The sequence below is a fragment of the Haliotis cracherodii genome, unplaced genomic scaffold (genome assembly GCF_022045235.1).
Source record: "Haliotis cracherodii isolate W230 unplaced genomic scaffold, xgHalCrac1.p SCAF_16, whole genome shotgun sequence".
Classification (NCBI taxonomy): Eukaryota; Metazoa; Mollusca; class Gastropoda; order Lepetellida; family Haliotidae; genus Haliotis; species Haliotis cracherodii.
In genome coordinates, this window is record NW_027266271.1 from 31,115,677 (window position 1) to 31,139,746 (window position 24,070).

General features: G+C 43.8%; 2 protein-coding genes and 2 long non-coding RNA genes across 5 annotated transcripts; 3 read left to right on the forward strand and 1 right to left on the reverse strand.

Annotated features, from left to right (window-relative positions):
* Window positions 1-4,609: 4,609 nt before the first annotated feature.
* On the forward strand, window positions 4,610-19,831 carry LOC139463572 (15-hydroxyprostaglandin dehydrogenase [NAD(+)]-like). Of its 2 annotated transcripts, none has more exons than XM_071244845.1 (7): window positions 4,610-4,830; window positions 4,936-5,059; window positions 6,089-6,192; window positions 16,131-16,227; window positions 17,270-17,346; window positions 18,953-19,107; window positions 19,484-19,831. In XM_071244845.1, the coding sequence occupies exons 1-7, from the start codon at window positions 4,744-4,746 to the stop codon at window positions 19,608-19,610; spliced, it is 771 nt and encodes a 256-aa protein (XP_071100946.1). In that variant the 5' UTR covers window positions 4,610-4,743; the 3' UTR covers window positions 19,611-19,831. The 2 variants fall into 2 exon arrangements, with proteins under 2 accessions (XP_071100946.1, XP_071100945.1); XM_071244844.1 differs by having other exon boundaries at window positions 6,086-6,192; window positions 19,484-19,827.
* Window positions 7,408-11,658, reverse strand: LOC139463571 (uncharacterized). The gene is made up of 3 exons (XR_011653050.1): window positions 11,544-11,658; window positions 11,165-11,248; window positions 7,408-7,761 (listed from the first exon to the last, which is right to left on the reverse strand). It is a non-coding gene; the product is annotated as an uncharacterized lncRNA (long non-coding RNA).
* LOC139463570 (uncharacterized) lies at window positions 11,856-13,999 on the forward strand. Its single transcript, XR_011653049.1, has 3 exons — window positions 11,856-12,034; window positions 12,710-12,800; window positions 13,485-13,999. It is a non-coding gene; the product is annotated as an uncharacterized lncRNA (long non-coding RNA).
* LOC139463695 (mucin-2-like) lies at window positions 19,643-23,450 on the forward strand. Its single transcript, XM_071244950.1, has 2 exons — window positions 19,643-19,653; window positions 19,778-23,450. The coding sequence occupies exons 1-2, from the start codon at window positions 19,643-19,645 to the stop codon at window positions 23,448-23,450; spliced, it is 3,684 nt and encodes a 1,227-aa protein (XP_071101051.1).
* The last annotated feature ends 620 nt before the right edge of the window (window positions 23,451-24,070 follow it).

Consider the following 24,070-nt stretch of genomic DNA (forward strand, 5'->3'; position numbering starts at 1 on the left):
GTGTAATCAAACCACCCGTAGCCTATTCGTGGACACGGCTGTATATATGCTCATTAAAGTCACATTCAAAGATCAGACATGTTTCGATATATTTGTCTAAAGGCTAGGACAGGTGATTTAGACATTTATGTTTTTCTAGATCTGTTTCCTCCACCAATCTGCTCAATGCTAAGAACTTACCGAGCCTCGGTTTCAGGAGTACGCGGGAGTGAATTGTGTTTCCGTTACTTGGAACAATTATGTATTTATGTAACAGACGGGTCAGTTTGTTGGTCAAGGAATACCAGAAGTGATTCGAAGTGATACCCGACATACGGTTAGGGTTGTGACAAACCAAGCATGACACTAAAGACATGTCTGGGAATATCTGTGATTTGAACTCAGGTTTAGAGACACAACTGCACAGTCACAGTTCAGAACATCTACAGATTGTCTGCTCATTACTAAAGTTATTTCATTTTACTTGAACACTACTCAAAATCATAGTTTCTAAAAAAATTTAAAGTCAGGATCTTTTTTAACGAGTAGCAAACTTCCATTAAATCGGCGTTCCACGTCCAGTTTGTCAAGTGCAACCTATCTACACAGATACTTTGTATGATTAAATGTCTTAATGTTTGTGCGTTACTAGATATAGGCAATAATTCATGCCATTATTTGCATCCCATCTAACTCCATGATAAACTGTGTCCTTATTACATATCAGCGTGTTGTGAAAGTGTTTATTCAGGTTGCCACAGCAACACTACTACAGCGAGATTGAAGGAGCCACCATATGACAGACCCTATTTCAGGCAGAGTGGCTGAGTCAGTCGGGTGAAACTGAATACAATATCAATCGCAAAGATTCCCTACGAGGCACCCGGCTCGACCGACTCACGCCGAGGGTGGTCGATCGGTGCATGGACACCCCGGCTGTTGTTAGGGAAGCAGTACGCCAAGAGTTCTGATCGGGGAGCGAAATTATATTGACCCATAACATTCTTGTATAACTCGTATGTGTATTATATCTGTTAACTAGTGGGTGTATGTATCTACAGCTTCGGTCAACCTACGTGTAAAATACCTTCAGCTGCCTTGTGTAATGTTGCTTCGATTATGTGGTCACCTCGAGTGATTATCAGCAATACACTTGTACCATGTCTGAGATCAATTCAATTTAACGAGCATTCAACACACAATCTATGGCGCGGAATGACTGGGAGCTTTTATGTACGCTTCACTTGTCAGGAAGAGAATTTATAGATGTTAACTTCTTTATTATGAGGATGCCAACGTTCCGGAGTATATGCTTATTCCTTCATTAGGTGAATGAATGCTATGAGCCAGAGAGCATATATATATATATGTACAGGTAAGAAAACAAAAGTAATAAGATAACAAAAGGTGGAAACAAGGGAAGCCAACAGATGATTGGCACTGATAGGTGATTAGCAATAGACAATGGAAGCCAACACTTTACGGTAATTAGCGCTGATATTATGGAAGCCACGAAGCCAGGAAGCCGATGGCAGAGGCACAAGCAGTGTAAGTCCCAACCCCGAGGATGTAGCGCAGTGGTTAAAGCGTTCGCTTGTCACACCGAACACCCGGGAACAATGTGCGAAGCCCGTTTCTGGTGTCCCCGGCCGTGACAGAGTTGGACTATTGCTAAAAGCGGAGTAAAACCATTTTCACTCACTTACTCACCGATACAGATAGGGCCTTGCACAGTGAGAGATTCCAAACAACAATCACGCATTTATTTACATTCAGTTAACGGCTCAATTGACAGTAACATGATTTTCGACGGTCGAACAACTTGGCTTTCCAAGCTTAAGTCACCACTTTCAAAACAATATATAATCACAAATAAAGAGTGTGATTGTTTGGTCGATTATTTATGGCCCATACTCATACAGTTGGCATATTGCTGCGCGACGTTAAACAACAAACAAATGAAATATTGTGCCTACATTGGGAATGTTTTGGGAGTTGTTAAGGAAATAAAAGCGTAACGAAAGACAATGGAACAACGTAGCCTGATATTTTTATTCATATCAAATACCCACAAGGCATATGTCATCGATGTTAACCCCAGACAACTAGACTAACGAAACCCGTCACAGAACTCTCCATGCCCTCTGCAGTTTCAGATCGTTTTAAGAGTTATGCTATGAAATGTTATTTTCATGTTTCACAAAACCCGCCTGAACTTGCTTATTTCAAACATCTAGAGTTTTAAGATAACCAGAATACAATATGCAGATAGTCAGCAGTCATTGTTTAGAGCTAATGTGTCCACAGGTCAGTTGTTTTAATTCATCAAACTATCTAAATAGATATAAAACTGTCAGATGGTTAACGTAATATATGAATATATTTTACAACTGCTCAAAATCAAAGTTACATGTATGAAAGTCACATTTATTGATCACCAATAGTTATTACAATATTCAGTCGTGAGCCAGTTCAAGAGGTGGGGATGATGTGCAGGGTTGCCAGGCACGCCAGAAACCTGTGATTCTGGGTTCGAATCCCGGTTCGCCCCGATCATGTTTCTACGTTTGTCAGCACCATACCCATGCTAAAAGGCTTACCAAGTGGTAAAGTCTAACACCTGCATCACTTCGGGCTTTCCTCCCACATTAAGCTGACACTCCACGATAAAACAAGAACACTGTTAAAAGCGGCGTTAAACACAACTCACTCAGTCCGTCACTCACTCACTTAATTCAAGAATTATACTTGTTCACAAGCCATGCAATAAAATAAATGCTTAACTGATGGTTAATTAAGAGTAAAGATAACCATTTTAAAATTTAAAGTTCAAATGTATTTGTATCTAAAGCTAATATCATAGATGCACTGACACACGAAACACAAGCCCATTATTCCGACCTTTGAAAATTGTTAATGTATCCACTATTAAAGGTAGCTATAATAATTCACTTATAAATGCTGACAGAATTTGTTTATGCAAAATTAATGTAATAAATTTAATAGTTTTAAATTATCAAACTGAATACTAAACTGAGGAGCAAAAGAAACTACACCTCTCAGTTGATTTTATCATATGTTTGATTTTCAACTGACAGTATCTTAATTATTTATCGATATTATAGAAACAAAAGTAAGTGTTCTGGCGCTTAGCACTTAAAATACTTCTACACGGTTTTATTTGTTAATAAATGTGATTTGAAACTTTTAAAAATCAAAACAAAACGCATAATACTCAACTGCTGGTGAGTATCGTAGATGTATCTTTGAAAATGAAACAAATTGCATTTTTCGGCACGTTTCAAACATAGTAGGGGTCATGTGGTCATCATTGAACATATATATATATATATATATATATATATATATATATATATATATATATATATATACACACACAAAATTATCCAACAACATATTACTTTTTAACACACTGTTGCAGGAATCAATGATTGTTGATAAGCCATAATCAAATTTAACAACAGTTCTTTCAATTTTCATTTACACATAAAACAAACGCCGTATACTTTCTCTTGCCTCACAGTGTTGACGAATATTGTATTGAGGAATGGGTACGTGTTTGGGGGCTTATGTCAGCAGAAAGTTGGTTTTGTTACAAAATATTATTTTAATTTCACATTCAGGAAACAAGTCACAATTGTGATTCTTACATTTGGGTAAACACATTACACTACAAAAAATACCTTTTCACTGTGAGTTCATTTCTAACTTTAAGAGCATACTAGAAATATACATTTGAAGATTAAAGATGACCAGCTGCGAATAAGTAAATTAGATGGTTTCAACAAATAAATACATATTTGTTTGATATATCAAACAGTTTGAATTAAAAAAAAAACACAGCATAAAGCGAGTGCTGCTGTAACTATGTTTACTATTGAACTCATACACAAATCGCGTTCTTGTTCTTGTTGGAAGTAGTTTCTGATGTTCATGCGCCAATATGAACTCCTTCTAGGGGACAGACAGACAGGCAGATAGGCAGACAGACAGACAGGCAGACAGGCAGACAGACAGACAGGCAGATAGGAACAGGCAAATTTATTATTATAGTCACACCCCAATACATTGCACCAATATTACACAATAGAATACATACACGGGCCACTCTGGGAGAGTCAAGAGACACTATTCTAAAATGTAGTCACCCATTTACACTACAGAAAAAAACACAAGCGGAGAAGCAGCTGTAGAAAACCCTTTTTCATGTCAAATATCATTGCAGGTTTTGCGTTAAAATGACATTTTTTTAAAAAAATTACAGTTACCTCGTGACACTTATTTAAAAGTCTAAAACGCTCAACATTATTCTCTGACCAATTTTAAAATAACACGGCATTCATCTTCAACAATCGCAAGGGCACTTTAATTATACGCACATATGAATATCTGGCAGATGCCTTTGATAGATTTACTTTGATATTAAACACATTCCCTTCAGCTTCAGAAAAAAGACGTGTCTTTTTCTTAATGCACATATAACATATTTTCAACAATCTTTTTAACGCACGTTATCATTGGACATTGCCCTATGGAACATGACCTAGTTTAGAATACAGGTCAAGTAAACCTTGACACTGCGAACTTTAATCTTTACACACTTCAGCAGGAAGCGGTTGTGTGCGTATAATCAAGTCGTGGTAGGATCCGACTGATGCATGATCGTCGTAATGGTATAGTGAGTGGTGAGATTTGAACAGTATAGTTTGAGGAGACGACCAACACAGCAGGAAGGCAGGCAGGATGAGAGACGAAGTGGCGCTCGTGACGGGGGCAGCGCAGGGGCTGGGGAGGGGCTTCTCAGAGGCCCTGCTGAGAAGAGGGGCGAAGGTAGGGGTCACTAGAGTCGTTTCATGTGGTTCGGATAAAAACTAAGATTGAAAACATACGACAATTCATGCAAATCGATACCTTTTAGCACTATTACTTGAACAGGTGTGTGTGGCGGATATCAAAGTCCAAACAGGCGAGGCAACTGTGTTGAACTTCCAGCAACAGTTCGGGAGAGACCGAGTGTTCTTCGTGAAATGCGACGTCACAAGTGAAGAGGACGTAAAAGGTTCGCACTCATTTCACGGAAGGCCATAACTTGGTTTGTTTTGGTTTGTTGTTTGACGCCACACTCTGCAATATTCCAGCTATATGACGGCGGTCTGTATTTAATCGAGTCTGGACCAGACAATCCAGTGATTGATATCATGAGCATCGATCCACGCAATTCGGATCGATGGCATGCTTCAACCAAGTCAGCGAACCTTACCACCCGATCCCGTTAGTCGCCTCATACAAGCATAGTCGCCTTTTACGGCATAACTACAGAATAACGCATGCTCGATGTCACCAAGCTGTCTCCCCTTAGCGTCATGGTTTCCCTGTCTTCAGAATAAGAGCAACACAGTAAATGGAAGTGTATGAAGTCATACCTAATTCAAAGCCAGATCGTTCCGCAGATGTAGCATGCTAACCAGATCGTTCAGCAGCTCTAACATGTTCGTTCCCCAGATCGTTCAGCAGCTATAGCATGTTCCCCAGATCGTTCAGCAGGTATAACATGTTCCTCAGATCATTCAGCAGTTATAACATGTTCCCCAGATCGTTCCGCAGTTATAACATGTTCCCCAGATCGTTCCGCAGTTATAACATGTTCCCCAGATCGTTCAACTGCTATAACATGTTCCCCAGATCGTTCCGCAGTTATAACATGTTCCCCAGATCGTTTAACAGCTATAACATGTTCCCCAGATCGTTCAACTGCTATAACATGTTCCCCAGATCGTTCCGCAGTTATAGCATGTTCCCCAGATCGTTCAACAGCTATAACATGTTCCCCAGATCGTTCAACTGCTATAACATGTTCCTCAGATTCTTTCGCAGTTATAACATGTTCCCCAGATCGCTCAGCAGTTATAAGATGTTCCCCAGATCGTTCCGCAGCTGTAACATGTTCCCCAGATCATTCAGCAGGTATAACATGTTCCCCAGATCGTTCAGCAGTTATAACATGTTCCCCAGATCGTTCCGCAGCTGTAACATGTTCACCAGGTGGTTCAGCAGTTATAACAATATGTCCCCGATGATGTTGCAGCAGCCGTGCAGGCGACGCGGGGTCGGTTCGGTAAACTGACCATCATGGTCAACAACGCCGGCATGTCCAGCGAGGCGGAGTGGAGCAAGATGGTGGATGTCAATTTGGTACGGACTGAAATACACAATCACAGCAAAAATAATGCAGTTTCCGGTATCCGGATACCTGCCGGATACCACCGTACACTTACCCAAAACACGTCCGGGTATCCAGTGGCAGAAACCTTGCCGGATACCAGATCCGTGGTATCCGGCATGGACACCTCACCTGAAAGTATGTTACCTGGAATCCGGGTATCCGGTACCGGATACCTCACCGGATACCTCAATCTGGGTGTCCAGGGATCCGGCACTGGATACCTCATTCTGAGTTTCCCAAAACATGTCACAATTTGGGGGGTGCATTTTGTTCAATTAAGTGTGAAACACCTAAAAATATATTGGAAACTAACCATGAAAATTGAACATTGCTGAAGGTATCCGGCAGGTATCCGGATGCAATTTTTCGAGATGTCTTTCTCCTAGTAAATAATGTTAGCCTGGGCATAGCAGATAGCTGTAGTAATATTCTGTGTTATTTTGGTTGTAAATATCCCTTTAAAGTTGAGATCTATGGGCAGGTACTTTTGGTGAAAACATTTTTCAAATTCATATATATTTCATTTTAGATGTTCAGCGTATTAAATGAAAAGCATTCAGTCCTGGTATGATGGTATCCTTACATTTCATCTTCATATTCCCAGTTTGTTCTAGCTTCTCGTGGTTGAAGCGCTCGATTCACCACATCGGTACATTGCTTGGTGTCACCCATCATGATATTGTTGGAATTTTGCTCATAAAGTGACATAACACCATATTCACTCTGACAAAACAAATGAAAGTCATTGGCTATGTGCTCACTTGGGCCTTTGTTCCTGGTGAGATTAAAAGATTTATTTTGGAACTGTATCAGTACTTGTTACATCTTGACAGACGAGTTTCATTGAAGTTTGAAACAGAATATCATTAACCCAAATGGGTGCATCCACAGAAAACACCTAATAAAGTACCGGTACATAAAAATATCAATGTAATTTTTCTACTGACATGGAACTAAAAACTTCATTCAGTGAGCTGTATTAATTGTAGGAAAACATTCAGGGCATTAGTATATTTGATATATGTTAGCACCTATGTTATGAATGATCAATATCATATTTCTTTAAAGAAGCAAAACAAAAAAATTTGTTAAGATAACAAATCATATTTATTGATTTTATGACATTTCTTTGGTTCAGTAACCAAAGGTGTTTGCAAGAACATTCAAAAACAGAAACAGTTGCTTCAATGCCATTTTCTAAATAAACAAATCGGTCAAATCTCAGAAGAATTTCAAGGGAGAAGAATATCTAAAGTCAATTATGTCTGTGCAGTAAACCACAAAAGTCATTCAGATTTGTATAGTCAGCATCAGTGTACACCACATAAACATAGTCTCACTGCTGTGGTATTAATTCCTTTAGACTTGATTAATGTCGTAATAAAACAACCTACAAAATCACACTGATGTGGCATTATTCATTCAGAATCATCACTTTCTGAGGTGAACCTGCTAGTTGTTCTGGGGAGGATTATTCATCACCCTGAGAGTCCTTTGTATGACTTGTCTGATCTGGTGTCATTGTGAAATCCAGGTGCCTGAAACAATTTATAACATCTTTAAAATCTTGTTATTAAAAATATAAGAAACACACATATATTGACAAAGGGTAAAAAGTTGGTTTCTCAATGAGTAAGGTAATGACAGTTTATCAAGCAACTGTTAACCAAACCATGTCAACCAATGTAAAAAAGCCATAGCAAACAGTAAATTTTACAGAAAATACAAAATTGTAATTGATCTTCTGAAAACAATTCCTGTAGTGCCATACGGCAGGCTCACCTGAATTTTTCTCAAATGTTTGCATTACATCAAAACATAAGGAAGGGTAAACAAGGCAATGCAAATTGCATAAAAAAGGTTCTTATACATAAAAACAGAACTACCGTATTTGATGTAATAAGCGCCTCGCTCTAATAAGCGCCCACAGGAATATTTGCTAATATATTGGCTAGTTAACAATCCCAATTAGCACCCTTTCCAATTGATCAATGTATACAAGACTTATTTATTTGCATATAATACACATTCGTGTGTGATATGCACCCTTAATTATGGGGAATTTCATTCTGGAAAAATATAATTGTCGTACATTAACATTTCAGGCTGCCAGCATAAAGCATGAAATTTTGAGAGCGCCCTGGGCGCTTATTCTGTCGAATACGGTATTCAAAATTATCAAAACTTTCAATCACACAAGTCATGTAAGTGATCTCAAAATATTATATAATGAGTGTGCAAGTTAGTATAGTTCCACACAGCTTTTAGCAATATTCAAGCAATATATCTGCGGGGACACCAGAAATGGGCTTGTCACACAGTACCCATGTGGGAACAGAACCCAGTGCTTCGGAGAACGCATTACCCACTAGGCTACCAAATACAAATATCATCTCAAATACAAAAGTAAGTAACATTAGGATTTCATACAACAGATATTTTCACCAAATATCAAGTCACTATACAACTGATTGAATTACTGATTAGAGAAGCAAGTACATATAAATGTAGCAGCTGAATCAGGCTTAATTTGAATCGTTCCTTGCTTCAGTTGCAATGGGAGCCACATTGAAAATAATTATCTCACTTATTATTGATAATTAATATCTACCATTAATTGGTAGGCCAAAATAGACACTGATACAAAAAATCAACTGAAAAGAACCACCTGAACAATCGACTAAAAACTATGTATATTACATTTAGGGGACCTTATTTCGGCTGCTGGCAATAGCATGGGCGGATACAGAGAGGGGGTGCTGTGGTGCGCACCCCCCTTTTTATTTCGAAAATAAATCTTTATTTCTGTATAAATTACCACCAAAGACAATAAATAGCTGTAAAAAAAAGCTGTATCCGCCCATGATTAGTCATGAGTAAAATCATTATCATATTTTTATCATTTATCCTATCTTTAATTAAGATTAACAATAACGGGAAAAACTGCCAAATATATTGGTCAAGTGTAATCATAATTTAAGTAGTTCTATTTGGTTTTGGAACTTTTCAAGGGTCATTGTATATATATGTGTATTCCTATTTGAATACTCGTTTGATTGTTATAAAGTTACACAGTATTGCATCTATCGTCTGTTTCTAAATACAGTGGAACCCATCTTTGACTTGTGTGACATAATTGAATCATACCCCAATTGAATCATATCCCAAGTGCATTGTTATGCATCTGCACAGAGTGGTCAAAGTCCTTGTCACACACATAGTTTGCTACAAGGCAGAATCCAATACAGTTGAGACATCAGGTTGTATCCAGACAAACTGTCTGATAATCTCAAGTATGGTCTTGGTAGGATCAAGGGATGTAGCTAATCCTAAATAAACATTAAACAAATGACATAATCTCTTCTACAGAACACTTGATCAAAGCCTGCCCCACCTTTGATGTTTATCATCTTGTTACGCTCACAACAGCTCATTAGCAAGATGAACTCAATGTCAACTCATGGTGGATTAGGGATTAACAGGGCAATTAGTGTCAGGTGGGTATTATCACTTGCAATTATCTGTTAATTACTTAATTGAGTAGTGACAAGTCAGTTTACAGTTTACTAGTAACATGTTTCTGTGGACCAAGGAAATGTATCTACTCATAAGTAATAAAATAATGACAGTTTTGATATGCAATTCTCCCTACAAAGACATTAAACATTTGATATACATAAACTGTCTGTTGAAACTATGATGATGCTAATATACAAGTCGCACAAAACAACTAATTCATATACTGGTACCTTGCCAAACATACATAATTTTTATACGCGTATGCACATGCTTGTACATATATACCTCTACTGGCACATCACACATACAAACAATCATTAGATGGATGTAATCGTTCAAAAATATTTTACATACACAAACAAGTGAACAGATTCTGTAATAGCATGGTTAATATTGGGAGATGTTTAAGCATTTCCATTTTCACAGAATCGAAGGCATATCTTTTCAGGACTCAGATCAGCTTGTAGTGATTTAAATTCACATAAAAATGATTCAAGTGAAATGACCTATCCCGCATGTGTGGCACCTGTTATAAAAATACCATTCATTACTTATTTGTGTGTCCAAATTATGCTATTATTAGAAATAATAGGTATTATACAGCATGGATATAAGAAAGCTTTATATGGAATTGTTGAAAATTATGTACAGGAAAACATTGAAATAAATCAATCAATACGTGCATTTATCTCAGAATCTGGTAGATTTAATCAATATGGACTTCTCCTTCATTATCTAATTATAATCAGATGATTACATTATTGCTCAACTGATAGTTTGCAATAGTATAGAATAAGTATTTTATTAATAATTATTTTGTATTTGAGCATCATTTAGATAAGCCAATGAAAAAAATATATGTTTAAAACACATGTAGTAGAACATATTGCAATAGTTAAGACCCGAAAAGAAGTTATGTGTAGGATCCTCAAAATGGTATCCACAAGAGCAGGTTGTAGAATCATGTTGGTGTTTGTTGTTTAACTCTGCACTCAGCCATATTCCAGCTAAATGATGGCGGTCTGTAAATAATCAAGTCTGGACCAGACTATCCAGTGACTGACATCATGAGCATCCATCCACACAATTGGGATACAATGACATGGATCAACCAAGTCAGCGAGCCTGATCAGCCGATCCATTAAGTTATCTCTTACAACTAGCATAGGTTGATCATGTTGATGGCGACTAACTTCAACCTGGAATCCCCATGTCAGTATGTATGCGGCTGTTAGCTTTGTTTGATGTTTAACGCCACACTCAGCAATATCGCAGCTATGTGGCAGGAATCAAACCTGCATGGGTCTTCAGCACGAAGAGTGAACGCTTCAACCACTAGGCTACCCCACCACCCAAAATTCCCCCATGATAAAGTTGTCATCATGGTTATTGTTCAACTAGTTCAAGTGAAAATGTTCATACCCTTAAAATGTCTTATCTTCCACTTCACGATGATCTCTGATGCAAAACTTCCCTGTCATTAAAGCTGTTCTTGATTCTTCACATCTGGAAAAATATGTTGAGGCTATTAATCATCTCACAGAGTAAAGGGAGTATATGAAATAAGACAGTGAGTCACATTAGCATACAAATTATCCAGTTAAAGTAAACATATTTCTTCATTATATACATAAGCAAATACTAACATATGATAGACAGGCTACTTGTTATATAAAAATATAATTATATCCTGATACATTTACTTACATGTTGGCTATGAAAGTAAATGTCACATGTGAGAGGCTTACATGTGGTAAATTACTTTAATACGTGATCATTGTAATATTCACATATTCCTTACCTTAATGTGTCACTTCAGCTGCCGCATTACCTCAGCTGCAATCTCAATATTTGGCCAATTTTGACGAAATGACCGATCGTGTTCAGTGTATAAGCTGGGCCTCGTCGCTAATATAACTTGGCGCAAGTTGACGACGCGCATAGAGAGCCGGGAACCAGCTTATGTCGTGTTAAACTGGTTCCCGGCTCCCTATGCGCCAAACAATATTGTGATATTAGAGACGGGGGCCCAGCTTTATGTTAACCCGGAACAAGCCAATTTACCCATATTCCCCTGCGGTCCAGGGCGCCATTTTAGAACATGGATGTAAACAAACCTCGTGTATCGATATACACTGTGATGCTTGATTACGATAAGCTTACCTCGTGTATCGATACATTGTTCTCATTCGCCTCCACCACGGAAATGCCGGCCGAAGTTCCTCTGAGCCATCCACAACGCGGAAGTCAACAGTATTTGGAAAGGCGATTGGCAGCAAATGCGGATGCCAGGTACGTAGCAGGGCTTCGTGACCTTATGATTTCCGTGCAGAGATCTTATGGAACGGATTGATTTAGATATTTTCCTGCTCTACATACTTTACCGTACACGCCAAGGGTCCTTTTTTTAGTATTATGGTCAACTGTTTGTTATGACGACAAGGATTTGCATAAGGGGCGTAATGGATTTGTGGTCAAAACAAGATGATCCAAATTAGATCCGCTTTTTATAGATAATGAAGAAATGTACAAAGATCTAGGAACGATTATTAACTCTAAACTTTTGTGGGATGCTAATACAGACTATAATTTACAATAATGGCCACCAAAGACTTTACTTTTTTTACGCTTAACATATTTTTATAATTACACTGTTATGTCCTTGTTTTGTATAAGCTTCATAACTAAATAATTCAATATTTCATGGAATGACTCTGACCTTGGCGAGGATCTTTTTTGCAACAAGTGATTCCCTATGTAAAGTGTATGTTGAATGACCCTGGCTTTGTTGTCAAATAATTGTTTGACAGTTGTTTAAATATGGGATTATGTTTTATCTCTGAATGTTTGGGATGAAATATTTTAATAAGGACAGTTCTAAGTTGGAAACTCAACTGGGGCCTTTTCAGTTGAATTCAATGTACAGTTTGGATATTTCTGTAATGTGAATGCTACTTATTTTTGCAGAATGTCTGGATGAATGAATGAGTCAGTCATCTGCACAGCATCAATGGAAAAAGGGAAGCAATGAGGAACAAGAGAAGAGTAGCAGTGAGTGGTAAATATTTGAAATTATTCTATTTAGTTCATCATGTTCATGTAGCTATTCTGCAAATATTTCTTCAGTTTGCTTGTTCTTTATCACCTGTTGGCATGGATGGCCTAATTATCAAAGGCACCACAACTTGCTGTGCATAGTTGCATCTCTTGGGCTTGACAGAAACCGATGGTCGTGGGTTTGAATCGAGGGTAGCATCATACACTTGCTTGTGGGTTTCATCAAAGTGGTAAACATGTAAGACCTGCATCACTTCGGGCTTTCTTCCCATTTCACTCATTTAACACCACATCCAACAATAGTTCAGCTAAATGACAAGGATTATAAATAATCAAATCTCAAATCTCAACTAGGCAAACCAGTGATTAATGTTATGAGCTCGATCCAGATGCACCGATGATGACTGTTATGGACAACATCCCACGTTATTGGGTACGATTACGAGCGATCAATGAGCCCACTTGCTACCTCATCTATTACTTTGGCTTGTATGGCAAGCATTTTTAAAAGATGTCAGTTAATGATTGTTTCAACTCATCAGCATGGAACAATATATATCTCAAATGTTTGGTATATAACAAAACTCAAAGATGATAAATTAAGTGAATTTGCTGCCTTTTATCTGTAAGTACATGTTGCAACAATTCTTTTCCATTGCTACAATCTTTATACATAATTTTGCAGAAACTGAAGTCCAGCTTGAGATACCCGGATGACTGGTTGACAGTCTGGAAGGACCCTCCCAGATATCAGAAGTGATAGGCAGACAGTGATGAGGAGAATCCTGTTATTTCAATGGGGGCCTACCAAGAAGTTATATCCCAATTGACACTGGGACACACTCACAAAGGCTGGTCTGGCTAATGTGAGAAGACCAACCAATGCCAAGTCGGAGTGGGACCCTTCAAGGACGTTGAAGAAATTATTGTCTTTGGCCATGTGGTAATCACTTGAAAGGAATAATGTTTGCGACTACTTGTCTATAAATGTGGACCCAAACACCAAATAGAATGTTCACAATTCTACTAACACAATGCAACAGGGAGAGCCGAGATGGCCTCCCCTCATCCTGGTTCCTGTTTTTCCATGGCAATATAGAAGGAAAAGGATGTTTGAGGGCAAGTAACTCTGAACTGGTGAGCATGGTCTGCTTATGCTTTCAAGCGAACAGTTATCCCACTCTGTTATGAGTATTGAAGAATAGGAACCATCATGTGAACAATGTTCAGTGTGTGATATAGGCATACAAATAAAAGAAATTGATAATTTGTTTGTTGTTTATGTTTCTTTAGCCAGGTGTGTAAATGGGGATTTTCCAATATTTTGCCTCAGTTTGATAGCCACAGTTATCGGATGAAACCATGCATTGCTTGGACATCTTTGGAACAACACATTGATCTGCTATGTCAAAGGTCAATGTCATAGCCAGACAAAAAAATTGTTAATGGCCAAACTCTTCCTTAGGGCGGGGATAGAAGTTGGCAACAGGTCATACACTTACTTTTTATCCCCCCCCGGCATATAATACGGGGTGATATAGCGATCAGCCAGTCTGTCTGTCCATCTGTCCATCCGTAATCATTTCCTTTTCCAGGGGAAGGATTCCCAAACCATTCAGTGTATTTGATCGAAACTTGGCAAATCTATCAGGCACATACTGAAGTGGTGCCTTTTGATATTTTGGGATTTTTCTAAATTTGTTAAAATTTTTTTTTATGGAATGACGTTGGACATAGACTCAATTGGGGATGAGGTTCGTTTCTGGGGCAGAATTCGAAAACCATTCAATGTATTTGATCGAAACTTGGCATTCATATGGATGCGACCATGGTGGATCTTTTGTGGATAAACAATGTATGCTTCTTAAAGAACTTTAAACTGTTGACTCATTACATACAGAATTGCACATGTACTAGTGGTTACTTTACAGACAGCTGCCGGGGGGTTATGTCATCTTTCTGATGACTCTTGTTCTCTAATGTGCCTTTTCCTGCAGAAGTCTAAATAACTCTTATACATATAGTTGTATATCATTGTCATATGTTTGTCAATGTTACACTGAATGAAGCAATTTACAATGGTTTTTGAAATAGTCGCAACTGATATTGAAGGTCAAATTAGCTTTCAATGTCTTTCAGTAAAAATGTTCACAGTAACTGAGGAACAGCTCTCTGTAGTGTGATGAAATCTGGTACATGTCACCCTCAGAGTGAGGCATATTGTGTTTCAAACTTAAATGAAGCTGGTATGCTCGTAGCAAGTACTTGTACCTTTACAAATAATCATATTATCATCTCACTAGGACCAAAGGCCCAAGTGAGCACACAGTCGATGAGTTTATACTTTCACTCAGAACTATCTGGAAGTCTGAACATGAAATTTAAGGATATCATCATACATGTATTAGAACTGATGTTTGTTCATTAAACAGCTTAACATCTAAAAAGATTGAAAAAATTGTCTTCTCCAAAAGTACATGCCCATAGATCTCAACTTTAAGGGGATATTTACAACTAAAATGACACAGAATGTTACTACAGCTATCTGCTATGCCCATGCTAACATCATTTACCAGGATTAAGACATCTCGAAAAATTGCATCCGGATACCTGCCGGATACCTGCCGGATTCCTTCAGCAATGTTCAATTTTCATGGTTAGTTTCCAATATATATTTAGGTGTTTCACACTTAATTGAACAAAATGCACCCCCAAATTGTGACATGTTTTTGGAAACTCAGAATGAGGTATCCGGTGCCGGATCCTTGGTATCCGGTGCCAGATCCTTGGACAACCAGATTGAGGTATCCGGTGCCGGATACCCGGATTCCAGGTGGCATACTTTCAGGTGAGGTGTCCATGCCGGATACCACGGATCTGGTATCCGGCCTGGTATCTGCCACCGGATACCCGGACGCGTTTTGGGTAAGTATCCGGTGGTATCCGGCAGGTATCCGGATACCGGAAACTGCATTTTTTTTGCTGTGAATGGAGCTTTATTAACAAACGGTTCATCTTTATCTTATCAGAATGATTTGTTCTTATTTGGACTGGCGGTAATCGTCCGCCTTTGTCATGGATTGTTGTTTTCAAATTGAACATGAAACATTCAAAAGTATGGGGCCAATATAGAGGTGAAGGCGTCGGTCCGTCCCGTCAAAGACCAGGGTTCGACTTCCACATGGACACAATAGTGAAGCCCATTCTTGAAGTCCCCGCCGTGATGTAGCTAGAACAATGCTGAAAGCGGCGGCTACCTTCATCACTCACTCAGTGGTCGTGGCAGAGTTGAGATCTACACAAGGTACACGTGGGTTGTTGTTGTTGACAGAAAGGAGTGATCGTGGGGACGCAGGAGGCAGTGGCGGCCATGAGACGAGACGCGGGGGGACAGGGGGGCGTGGTCGTCAACATCGCCTCAGCTGCAGGTAATCACAATTAACCCAATGTTCCGCTACACTAGCTTGCACCGCCACTAAGGTAGGTTGTCAACTGCACAGAAAAAAACCAATCCTCCAGATTTTAATCTGCTGTATTTGGTAGTAACATGTATGTATGTAGCTACTGTCTATACCGCCCACTGCTGTCATGTATGTAGCTACTGTCTATACCGCCCACTGCTGGCATGTATGTTACTGTCTATACCGCCCACTGCTGGCATGTATGTAGTTACTGTCTATACCGCCCACTGCTGGCATGTATGTTGTTACTGTCTATACCGCCCACTGCTGGAATGTATGTAGTTACTGTCTATACCGCCCACTGCTGGCATGTATGTCGTTACTGTCTATACCGCCCACTGCTGGCATGTATGTTGTTACTGTCTATACCGCCCACTGCTGGCATGTATGTTGTAATTGTCTATACCTCCCACTGCTGGCATGTATGTTGTTACTGTCTAAACCGCCCACTGCTGGCATGTATGTAGATACTGTCTGTACCGCCCACTGCTGGCATGTATGTAGTTACTGTCTATACCGCCCACTGCTGGCATGTTTGTAGTTACTGTTTATACCTCCCACTGCTGGCATGTATGTAGATGCTGTCTATACCGCCCACTGCTGGCATGTATGTAGTTACTGTCTATACCGCCCACTGCTGGCATGTATGTAGTTACTGTCTATACCGCCCACTGCTGGCATGTATGTTGTTACTGTCTATACCGCCCACTGCTGGCATGTATGTAGATACTGTCTATACCGCCCACTGCTGGCATGTATGTAGATACTGTCTATACCGCCCACTGCTGTCATGTATGTAGTTACTGTCTATACCTCCCACTGCTGGCATGTATGTAGTTACTGTCTATACCGCCCACTGCTAGCATGTATGTAGTTACTGTCTATACCGCCCACTGCTGGCATGTATCTGGATAATGTCTATACCGCCCACTGATGTTATGCATGTAGTTACTGTCTTTACCGCCCACTGTCGATGTTGCTGTGGTTGAGTTGTCGTTGTCTTCAACAGGCCTCATCCCGTTGCACACAATCCCTGTGTACGCTGCCACTAAGTTCGGCGTCGTGGGATTCACAAGGAGCTGGGCTGTAAGTCGGGACTCTTAAATGTTGTGACAGGTATTTATGTACTGGGGAATGTTGTGTACTGGTATAAACTACTGGGACACCGTTGAGAGAGGTATCGTTTACTGGTGATCTGCGGGGGAACCGTTGTCACAAGTGTGGATTATAGGCACCTGTCGTAGTGACAGGCGTTGTCAACTTGGGTCTTGTTTTCTTGTTTGAATTACTGGGGACCTCATATGCCAGCTAACAACTACTGGGACATATACCGACTGCTGGTACTGTTATTAGCAGATATCAACTGCTGGGGCCATTCAGGGCAGATACCAAATGCTGGTAGTGTTATTGATAGATATCAACTGCTGGTAGTGTTATTGAAAGATATCAACTGCTGGTAGTGTTATTGATAGATACCAACTGCTGGTAGTGTTATTGACAGATATCAACTGCTGTTAGTATTATAGACAGATATCAACTGATGTTAGTGTTATTGATAGATATCAACTGCTGGTAGTGTTAATGACAGATATCAATTGGTGGTACCGTTATTGATACATATCAACTGCTGGTAGTAATATTGACAGATATCAACTGCTGGTACTGTTATTGACAGATATCAACTGCTTGTAGTGTTATGGATAAATATCAACTGCTGGTACCGTTATTGATAGATATCAACTGCTGGTACCGTTATTGATAGATATCAACTGCTGTTAGTATTATTGATAGATATCAACTGCTGGTAGTGTTATAGACAGATATCAACTGCTGTTAGTGTTATTGATAGATATCAACTGCTGGTAGTGTTATTGACAGATATCAATTGGTGGTACCGTTATTGATACATATCAACTGCTGGTAGTAATATTGACAGATATCAACTGCTGGTAGTGTTATTGACAGATATCAACTGCTTGTAGTGTTATGGATAAATATCAACTGCTGGTACCGTTATTGATAGATATCAACTGCTGGTACCGTTATTGATAGATATCAACTGCTGGTACCGTTATTGATAGATATCAACTGCTGGTAGTGTTATTAATAGATATCAACTGCTGGTAGTGTTATTGACAGATATCAACTGCTGGTAGTGTTATTGATAGATATCAACTGCTGGTACCGTTATTGACAGATATCAACTGCTGGTAGTGTTATTGATAGATATCAACTGCTGGTAGTGTTATTAATAGATATCAACTGCTGGTAGTGTTATTGACAGATATCAACTGCTGGTACTGTTATTGACCGATATCAACTGCTGGTACCGTTATTGACAGATATCAACTGCTGTTAGTGTTATTGATAGATATCAACTGCTGGTAGTGTTATTGACAGATATCAACTGCTGGTAGTGTTATTGACCGATATCAACTGCTGGTACCGTTATTGATAGATATCAACTGCTGGTACTGTTATTGATAGATATCAACTGCTTGTAACGTTATTGACACATATCAACTGCTGGTACCGTTATTGACACATATCAACTGCTGGGATAGTTATCGTTTCCGGGGAACCTGTTTGTATTTGACTTAAGAGGTGCCGTATATGCTTTAAGCTTCATCATTTGTCATTACCCCTGAAGAAATCTGGCTTCAGTAACTCCATAAAATATGTCCATGTGCAGGCCAACCCGCATCTCCCATCTCTCGGCATCAGCTTCTCGTGTATATGTCCAACCTTCACGGACACCGACATGATCGTCCATGACGACTCCCGCAAAGGCCAAAGTCTGTACTCGGAGGATTTCCAGCGAGTGATGGCGGAAGTGGGGGTGATGCCGTGAGTCACAATGTCGTCACTTAATGTCAGCGGAAGTCAAACACAGAAATTGTTTCCATTTTCATCAGATCTTGTAACAGGAAAATAGCAGGAGAAGACACTCTGTTACGATATAGCTGTAACATTGCTGACTACGTGTCGATGTAGCTGTAATATTGCTGACTGTGCTATGGTATAGCTGTAAAATTGCTGACTGTGCTATGGTATAGCTGTAATATTGCTGACTGTGCTATGATATAGCTGTAATATTGCTGAACAGTATTGCCCTTGTCTAGATAGTCTTTGTTAAGAATTTGTAATGATCGCGGTAATGTTGCACATTTTACTGCCATAGTGTAAACACAGACTACTGATTATTTGCTCATTTTGTTGTCAGGGTCAGTCAGGTGGTTAGTGCATTTGAACAACTCCTGGACAGCCCCGACAACAATGGCGTCGTCATGGCCGTCACCAACATTAAAGGCGTGCGCATCAGAAGACATGGCCGACCGAGCAGGCTCTGAGTTGGTGGATGATGATGATGATGATGATGATGATGACTATAATGTAGATGCTGATGCTAATGATTATCATGACTGTACTCAAATTTAAACAGAAAATAAAGAAACATCTCTCATGCTATCCAGGGCTACTCTTGCTTCTAGAATGGTCTGATTACATGTATTGGCAGCACTGCCCTCTCCCCCAGCAGCACTGCCCTCTCCCCCAGCAGCACTGCCCTCTCCCCCAGCAGCACTGCCCTCCCACCCACCAGCACTGCCCTCTCCCCCAGCAGCACTGCCCTCCCATCCAGCAGCACTGCCCTCCCATCCAGCAGCACTGCCCTCCCATCCAGCAGCACTGCCCTCCCACCCAGCAGCACGGCCCTCCCACCCAGCAGCACGGCCCTCCCACCCAGCAGCACTGCCCTCCCACCCAGCAGCACTGCCCTCTCCCCCAGCAGCACTGTCCTCCCACCCAGCAGGGCGACCCTCTCACCCAGCAGCACTGCCCTCCCACCCAGCAGCACTGCCCTCTCAACCAGCAGCACTGCACTCTCACCCAGCAGGACGACCCTCTCACCCACCAGCACTGCCCTCCCACCCAGGAACACTGCCCTCCCACCCAGCAGCACTGCCCTCCCACCCAGCAGCACGGCCCTCCCATCCAGCAGCACTGCCCTCCCATCCAGCAGCACTGCCCTCCCATCCAGCAGCACTGTCCTCCCACCCAGCAGCACTGCCCTCCCATCCAGCAGCACTGCCCTCCCACCCAGCAGCACTGTCCTCCCACCCAGCAGCACTGCCCTCCCATCCAGCAGCACTGCCCTCCCACCCAGCAGCACTGCCCTCCCACCCAGCAGCACGGCCCTCCCATCCAGCAGCACTGCCCTCCCATGCAGCAGCACTGTCCTCCCACCCAGCAGCACTGCCCTCCCATCTAGCAGCACTGCCCTCCCACCCAGCAGCACGGCCCTCCCACCCAGCAGCACGGCCCTCCCATCCAGCAGCACTGCCCTCCCATCTAGCAGCACTGCCCTCCCATCCAGCAGCACGGCCCTCCCATCTAGCAGCACTGCCCTCCCATCCAGCAGCACTGTCCTCCCACCCAGCAGCACTGTCCTCCCACCCAGCAGCACTGCCCTCCCACCCAGCAGCACTGCCCTCTCAACCAGCAGCACTGCACTCTCACCCAGCAGGACGACCCTCTCACCCACCAGCACTGCCCTCCCACCCAGGAACACTGTCCTCTCACCCAGCAGCACTGCCCTCCCACCCAGCAGCACTGCCCTTCCATCCAGCAGCACTGCCCTCCCACCCAGCAGCACTGCCCTCCCACCCAGCAGCACGGCCCTCCCACCCAGCAGCACTGCCCTCCCACCCAGCAGCACTGCCCTCCCATCCAGCAGCACTGCCCTCCCATCCAGCAGCACTGCCCTCCCACCCAGCAGCACTGCCCTCCCACCCAGCAGCACGGCCCTCCCATCCAGCAGCACTGCCCTCCCACCCAGCAGCACTGCCCTCCCACCCAGCAGCACGGCCCTCCCACCCAGCAGCACTGCCCTCCCACCCAGCAGCACTGCCCTCCCATCCAGCAGCACTGCCCTCCCACCCAGCAGCACGGCCCTCCCATCCAGCAGCACTGCCCTCCCATCCAGCAGCACTGCCCTCCCATCCAGCAGCACTGCCCTCCCATCCAGCAGCACTGTCCTCCCACCCAGCAGCACTGTCCTCCCACCCAGCAGGGCGACCCTCTCACCCAGCAGCACTGCCCTCCCACCCAGCAGCACTGCCCTCTCAACCAGCAGCACTGCACTGTCACCCAGCAGGACGACCCTCTCACCCACCAGCACTGCCCTCCCACCCAGGAACACTGCCCTCCCACCCAGCAGCACTGCCCTCCCACCCAGCAGCACGGCCCTCCCATCCAGCAGCACTGCCCTCCCATCCAGCAGCACTGCCCTCCCATCCAGCAGCACTGTCCTCCCACCCAGCAGCACTGTCCTCCCACCCAGCAGCACTGCCCTCCCATCCAGCAGCACTGCCCTCCCACCCAGCAGCACTGCCCTCCCACCCAGCAGCACTGCCCTCCCACCCAGCAGCACGGCCCTCCCATCCAGCAGCACTGCCCTCCCATCCAGCAGCACTGTCCTCCCACCCAGCAGGGCGACCCTCTCACCCAGCAGCACTGCCCTCCCACCCAGCAGCACTGCCCTCTCAACCAGCAGCACTGCACTCTCACCCAGCAGGACGACCCTCTCACCCACCAGCACGGCCCTCCCACCCAGGAGCACTGCCCTCCCACCCAGCAGCACTGCCCTCCCATCCAGCAGCATTGCCCTCCCACCCAGCAGCACTGCCCTCCCACCCAGCAGCACTGCCCTCCCACCCAGCAGCACGGCCCTCCCATCCAGCAGCACTGCCCTCCCACCCAGCAGCACTGCCCTCCCATCCAGCAGTAATGCCCTCCCACCCAGCAGCACGGCCCTCCCACCCAGCAGCACTGCCCTCCCATCCAGCAGCACTGCCCTCCCACCCAGCAGCACTGCCCTCCCACCCAGCAGCACGGCCCTCCCATCCAGCAGCACTGCCCTCTCACCCAGCAGCACTGCCATCCCATCTAGCAGCACTGCCCTCCCACCCAGCAGCACGGCCCTCCCACCCAGCAGCACTGCCCTCTCAACCAGCAGCACTGCACTCTCACCCAGCAGGACGACCCTCTCACCCACCAGCACTGCCCTCCCACCCAGGAACACTGTCCTCCCACCCAGCAGCACTGCCCTCCCACCCAGCAGCACGGCCCTCTCACCCAGCAGCACTGCACTCTCACCCAGCAGGGCGACCCTCTCACCCACCAGCACTGCCCTCCCACCCAGGAACACTGTCCTCTCACCCAGCAGGGCGACCCTCTCACCCAGCAGCACTGCCCTCCCACCCAGCAGCACTGCCCTCCCATCCAGCAGCACTGCCCTCCCACCCAGCAGCACTGCCCTCCCACCCAGCAGCACTGCCCTCCCACCCAGCAGCACGGCCCTCCCATCCAGCAGCACTGCCATCCCATCTAGCAGCACTGCCCTCCCACCCAGCAGCACGGCCCTCCCACCCAGCAGCACTGCCCTCTCAACCAGCAGCACTGCACTCTCACCCAGCAGGACGACCCTCTCACCCACCAGCACTGCCCTCCCACCCAGGAACACTGTCCTCTCACCCAGCAGGGCGACCCTCCCACCCAGCAGCACTGCCCTCTCACCCAGCAGCACTGCACTCTCACCCAGCAGGGCGACCCTCTCACCCACCAGCACTGCCCTCCCACCCAGGAACACTGTCCTCTCACCCAGCAAGGCGACCCTCTCACCCAGCAGCACTGCCCTCCCACCCAGCAGCACTGCCCTCCCATCCAGCAGCACTGCCCTCCCACCCAGCAGCACTGCCCTCCCACCCAGCAGCACGGCCCTCCCATCCAGCAGCACTGCCATCCCATCTAGCAGCACTGCCCTCCCACCCAGCAGCACGGCCCTCCCACCCAGCAGCACTGCCCTCTCAACCAGCAGCACTGCACTCTCACCCAGCAGGACGACCCTCTCACCAACCAGCACTGCCCTCCCACCCAGGAACACTGTCCTCTCACCCAGCAGGGCGACCCTCCCACCCAGCAGCACTGCCCTCTCACCCAGCAGCACTGCACTCTCACCCAGCAGGGCGACCCTCTCACCCACCAGCACTGCCCCCCCACCCAGGAACACTGTCCTCTCACCCAGCAGGGCGACCCTCCCACCCAGCAACACTGCCCTCCCACCCAGCAGCAGTGCTTTGACTTTTATCCCACTGGATGCTGTGGCTTGGGTTGTCACGTATGTTGTCTGATAGAGTTGAATTAGAGTCATCTTTGGAGACTGAGCTTTGATGTTCTTTAATTCGGGTTTTGAGGGGCCTGGGTGTTTCTCCTATGTAAGCTTGTCCACAATTGCATGGAATGTGGTACACTGCTCCTGATGGTTCTGGCTTATGGCTGGCTGGTTGTTTCCCTTTGGCTTTTATTATGTTCTGAATGGTACGACTTCTCTTGAAATGTACATCAATGTTGACCTGTTTCTTTTGTCTCTGGATTTTGTGGCTAACAGTTCCAAAGTAGGAGAGGCTGTTCACAAAGGGTGCTGTTGTTGTTGTCTTTCTGTACAAGTACATCAAGGAAAGGTAGCTGACGATTGACGATTTCTCCATGGTTCAGGTGGTCCAGTCGGGTTCTTGGGTCATTGTTGGGATGTAGGATAGCAAAGATGTCATCTACTTTGCGGAACCAGCAGAAGGAGGTTCTTGGGGATGTTTCTCGGGCTTTTTCTTCAAGGTGGGTCATTAATATCTCGGTGATCAAGGGTGATAGTGGGGAGGCCATGCGTGTGCTGATTGAGGGTGAAGTATGTTGCGCTGATACAGGAGTGTATGAGTCGGATAATGCTGTCAGTTGTTAGGCGGGTGTCTAATGT

Bases quoted from the DNA above. Each gene is read 5' to 3' on its own strand.
- LOC139463572 (XM_071244844.1), top strand. From the start codon at position 4,744: ATGAGAGACGAAGTGGCGCTCGTGACGGGGGCAGCGCAGGGGCTGGGG. The intron at 5,060-6,085 runs GTTCGCACTCAT...ATGATGTTGCAG, and splicing joins AAGTGAAGAGGACGTAAAAG to CAGCCGTGCAGGCGACGCGG. The intron at 17,347-18,952 runs GTAAGTCGGGAC...GTCCATGTGCAG, and splicing joins GATTCACAAGGAGCTGGGCT to GCCAACCCGCATCTCCCATC.